General features: G+C 39.8%; 1 protein-coding gene across 1 annotated transcript in view; it reads left to right on the top strand.

The window, feature by feature from the left end:
- Positions 1-1,091: 1,091 nt before the first annotated feature.
- Positions 1,092-5,468, top strand: part of LOC114070868 (microphthalmia-associated transcription factor-like) — a gene marked incomplete at its 5' end in the record, with an annotated part of 11,762 nt that continues 7,385 nt past the window's right edge. The window contains 3 exons of the mRNA XM_027908478.1: positions 1,092-1,262; positions 4,421-4,477; positions 5,078-5,153. Of these exons, the coding sequence (XP_027764279.1) occupies positions 1,092-1,262; positions 4,421-4,477; positions 5,078-5,153 (304 nt within the window). The remainder of the gene's footprint in view (positions 1,263-4,420; positions 4,478-5,077; positions 5,154-5,468) is intronic.

The following is a 5,468-nucleotide window of genomic DNA, read 5'->3' as shown; positions in this document are numbered from 1 at the left end:
TTTCCTTTTTTTTTTTTTTTTTTTTTTTTTGAATGTGAGGAACTGTAACACTGAATCTTAGTGAGAATTCAGTTACATTTTTTCCTCTGTCACTTAGAGATTGAGTCAGGGAACTTTGGTTTTGTTGTTGGCCACTGTCTGTTCAGTAAATTGGTCAGCATGGCCTCTAGCTGGTGGTACTTCACATATCAACTTCCATTTATCTGCTTCCACATGGCAAAGAAATTTTCTTAAGTCTCAGTCTGGCAAGGACCATCAGTAGGAGTTGAATAGTCCAGGCTGTGACTCACTGCATTGTATTCAACAGCATTATTTACATGGGTGTAAAGTTAATACTTACTTTAATCTCTGCAGGATCAGTGTCTTGGGGGGATTGGTTTTCTTTGCAGCAGTGATGATAAGAAGTCTTGCCACTCAGATAAGATATCAAAGTGTTTTATACCCATCCTTTCAAAAACAAACAAGAGATGGGTAAAATAGTCCACTCAGGATAAATGTAAGCTTCTTTAAATGCATTTAAATTTAAAGGGATAGCTTTGGTAGGTCTTGTTGGAATACTGTATAAGTCTGCTTGCTTAAATGTACCTAAATAAGCATTGCAGAGTGAACAAGTAATTGGGGAAACTTAATATAAAAATAATCTTCCTCCTACTGGGGCATGTTCTTGTTATGTAAGGCAAAAAACAAAATAAACCGAGATGTTTTCTGTGTAGGTAGCTTTCAAATCACATGAAAAATGTGATTAATTAATACAGTGTTCTTCCTCAAGCATGTGACAACTTGCAAAGTACTTCACTCGCATATTCCCTGGAAAAGGGGGGGCTTTCTCCCAGAGAGCTCTTAGGCTCTTTCAGATGTGAGAGAAGTGTTGGGGGTACAGATGGAATAGCTTTAAGTGAAAAATAAGGAGCCACAATTAATATAATCGGGATTTTACCTCTTCTACGTATCTTCCGTCTGCATGTTTTTGAGATGTTTTATTCCTCATCCCTGTGCATATCTGTGACTTTTGCTGACCTTCTTACACACTCTGTTTGCACATGGAAAAGAGCACAGATTTCTCAGCAGATCCTGACTGTTCTTCTGTACAGAGGCATTCATAAGGGCAAACCAAGTGATCCTTTTCCTTGTTTATCTTTTGCAGTTGCCCGTGTCTGGCAATTTGATTGACCTTTATGGCAACCAAAGCATGCCTCCTCCAGGACTAAACATCAGCAACTCATGTCCAGCTAATCTTCCTAATATAAAAAGGGAGCTCACAGGTAAATACGTCTAAAATTCCACCTTGGAGTAGTAGTGTAATTGTTTTGAATTCAGGTGATACTGGACATAATTTCTGAGAAGGAATACATGGTTGAATAGTTACTTTTTGCTTTGCAGACCACTTTTTAGCAGATGTATCAGCCTGCCATGCAGTTGTGTTCATGTGTGGGCACATGTGTGTTGACTGTCACAAGTTAAGATAAAAGTCCTAAGTTGTTACAGTCACACCTGCTCGTTGAAAATGCATCCCAGGAAGCTTCCATGCACCTCTTCCAGAGCTGTTTTCTAGTTTAGGCTTATTATTTGCTTTGTCAACACTAAACTTTACCAACTTCACATCGGGAGTCTCTGTGGGTTTCATGTTGAAGAATGATACAAATTAGAGGACTTACTCTAGCAGGAGAGAGCTGTAATGATCAAATAACCTGTTATAATACAAAATCTGGACATGCAGATCCTATAAAATGTAAAATTAGGCACTGATGGGGGCCTGGAACTTGATGATATTTAAGGTCCCATCCCTCCTAAACCATTCTATGATTCCATGAATATGCCTCACTAAATTAAGATGTAAATGAAGTATTCCTTAAATTTCTTGTTATGCCAGTTCCTCTAGCAGTGCTCTAAACAAGCTGTGGGAGGCAGGGGGAGGAGAGGAGAACATTAAAAGCCTCTTTCTCTCAAGCACATGTGTATAGAAGGGAGATAGTTTGAAGCAAATAATAAGGAGTTTCATATTCTCAAGCACATAATATTTTGCTTCACTTGAAAGGATATAACCTCACATAGGGTACATATACAAGGTAAATTTTTTTCCAGGCTGAACTAATGGAGACCCATTCTAGAATTGATGGCAAAATCATCTCAATACCCAGAATTGGCCATTCTTAAGCCCAGCAGGGAGTCCCTGACTGTATGCAGTAGGTTCCAGGCCTGGTTTCTTTCTTGTCTGTGGTCTTTCTGGGTTTCAGTTGTGAAAACTCATAGGCTGACTCAGTTGCAAAGCAGGTTCTGGGCAGGAATTAGCTTAAGTAGAGCAGTTTTAATAGGCCAGGAGTCAGCTTCTCAGGAGGAAATGCCACATCTCTGAGCCAGTGTGTATTTGCATTTATATGACTGCACAGAATTTGAGTTCAGCACCAAAAGAAGACACACAGAGTCCAAATTACAGGCAGTTTCGTTGCCCAAAGTATAGAAAGTTCAAGGAGCTTTAGAGTACAAACTGAAGACCCAACTTGGATGTGCAGGCTGGTGGATTCTCTGCAGGTGGTTGTGTAAGACCTCAGACCAGGAAAGCAGAAAGAGGAGAAATAGTGAGTAGTGTTATGGAAGTCCTCGATACATCAACACAGAACTGAACTAAGTTATATGTTTATATGCTACACTCACCTGTACACACAATTTAGGTGAGTGCTTTTTCTGATCAAAATACATGCTAGCTGATTCAGGAGAGGTTCAGGAATTAAATTCAAATTTAACAGCAGTCACTTTGACACTGATCTGCCCAAGCCTTTGTGCACAAAGCTCTATTGATGGTGCTTTCTGACAGCCAGTGATTTTAAAATCAGAATGTTATCGCAGGCAGGAGTCTGTTGGTTCTCCTTTTCCTGATTTTGTTGCTGGAGCTAGGCTGGAGAGAGTTTCAATATTTAAATCTAGCATTTGGCAGAAACTTTTCTTAATCCTACTGTATAAATACCAAAACGCTGAAGAACTCCCCAAAATCCAGTCTGTTATCTCAGCATCTGATGTTGGTGATAGTTGTGGGTTCTCAGCTCTCCCAGGAATGTGGTTTCTATTAGTTTTGGCCTCATAAACCTCATATCTGTTTAATAAGGCAGTGTCAGATTAAGCCCAAATTTCATTAAGACATCCAATGATCTTTCCAGCTTTTTTGGGGATCCTTGGGGAGCCTGGCATAGAAAAGGATATGTCCTGTTGTAGTGCATGTAATATTGGGGTACCTCTGTATTCTAAGCAATGGAGTAGTAAACTTCCAGCACTCCAGGGGAAACCCTTAGCACCTGTTAGTTTGAATTGGATGGGACACAATCCATATTCATTAGAAATAAAATAATACAGGAAAGAAACTTCTTGGAGGCAGTGAGGGGTTGTTTCCATAATGGAATGTGTGATAATACATGACAGACTCATTCCTTCTCTCTGGCTTACTGTGAAACGGCATAGTGCCTTGCTGGTTTGGGGATTTAAATGCAACAGGGCAAGGATTAATGACCTCACCTTTAAAAAAAAAAAAAAAAAAGTGGTAGAACAAACATTAAAATACTTAAAGTTGCTTGAGAAACGTAAGATCAAATGAGAACTGTAAATAATAGATTTAGTTATGTTCTTGCCCAAACCGTTGCAAGCTGAAGTTAATAATTATATGACACTTGCAGAATATGATAGCAATAGTAATATAATAATAAATAATAATAAATGTGTGGAGTACGGTTAAGAGCAGTCCTGAGTTGAGGAGACAAATTCTGTGTGGCACAGCCGTCATTAGTTTTCTTTTTGCTTTTCCTGAAGCAAACCCCTTTGTTTTCCAGCTTTGTTGCTATGGAGGCTGTTGAATTTTTCATCTTTTTTTTTTTCCTATATAATAGGAACAGTTAGCTCAGCTGGAAAATAACAGTCATAGTGTGTCACTTAAGTTATCCCTTTAGTGCTGTGGTGATGTGTGTGCACGTGCCACAGGAGGCCATATCCTTAATTCCAGCGAGCAGAGGCTCTGACTCCTGCCTGCTTCACGTCCTGCGCTGGTGGCAATGCCCTAAGCATGCTGTTCCTCTGGTTCAGCTCCCGGGGGACACGTGTGCCAAGGCAGGAGAAGGTGCGTTGGATTTCGGCAGCTTGTTGTCCTCAAATACCTTGCTGAGTCAGGGACTCCGTGGGAAACATTCCCGTCGTGGAAGTCAGCCTGGGAAGTGTGGGAAGAGATGCTCTGCAGGAGCAGAGGTGAAGCTCAAATACCCAGCGCTGTGTTTTGGCATTCACAGGCCCTTCTCGCTCCTTGGAATGGGTGTAGTAATTGGTGTGACAAATACCGACCAGGCTTCCCGTGCAGATGTTTCACAGACTGAAGCGTTGTGTTTTGAGTTATTTTTAATTCTAATTGCTTCATTCACATGCACAGCATGTATTTTTCCCACAGAGTCGGAAGCAAGGGCGTTGGCTAAGGAGAGGCAAAAGAAAGACAACCACAACTTGAGTAAGTTTTTGGTTCTTCGCATTTTGCAACAATTCTAGGAGTGATTTTGGGCATTAAGTGTTCAAATAATGATGATTAAAATCTCAGTGAGACACTGCATGTACTATATAGTATTAGTTGTGTTATGCCCGCAGATCAAATATCTCAAATTCTTGTGAAATGTGTGCTTAAATGTACTATTGAGTTTTAACTCTATTCTTATTTTTTTCAATAAGCCAAGCGTATGAGCGGTTGTTTATCAGTGGAATTGCTGTGAACAACATGTGACCCAATTGCTTTTAACAAATCCACCTTGCACCATTTACTTTTCAAATTTTAATTTATTTTAAAAATTAAATATGTGGTCAAGTTGTGACTTTAAAGGTCAGTGTTCATCCTCAGTGTGGCAGTTTTATAGATTTCATTCCTGAAGGGAACTTGTGTGTCCGGGTTGGAGAAAAAACCCACCACATTTTAGAATATGAGAGCAAAATAAATGCTGGATTTTAAGCTTCAGGCGGACATTTCAAAGGTGCTGAAAGCAACCTTTGATAAAATACTTTGTGTGTTGTAATTAGGTGTGGATATCACTTGTAACACTTGTGCTGTTTTTTCCCAAAGTTGAACGAAGAAGAAGATTTAATATTAATGATCGTATAAAAGAACTGGGCACCTTGATACCCAAGTCAAATGACCCGTAAGTATAACGTGCCCGGGGAGACTGGGGGAGGAAGAGGTTAAAAGAAAATAATCCTAGTGGACAACAAGAATTAAAAAAGAAAAAAAAAAATCCTGTTTTCTTGTTGCTCTTGACACTCTACAGCTGTAGAAGTCCTTTCAGGTTCCGTTATATTTTTTTTAAGGTTGGTTTGGGGTTTATTTTTCCCCTTTAGGACCCTGCTTATGTTTATAATAATTTGATGATTTTTGTCACAAAGCTGAGGTTGGTGCTGGGAGTGACTGACGGCCTTACCAGAGGCAGAACTGTGAGGATGGGAAACCATAATCTGGG

Source organism: Empidonax traillii, unplaced genomic scaffold (assembly GCF_003031625.1).
Source record: "Empidonax traillii isolate 1590-97213 ecotype Southwest subspecies unplaced genomic scaffold, ASM303162v1 scaffold1723:size71552, whole genome shotgun sequence".
Classification (NCBI taxonomy): domain Eukaryota; kingdom Metazoa; phylum Chordata; class Aves; order Passeriformes; family Tyrannidae; genus Empidonax; species Empidonax traillii.
Note: the sequence above shows the minus strand (reverse complement) of the source record. Positions and strands in the feature narration are given on the sequence as shown.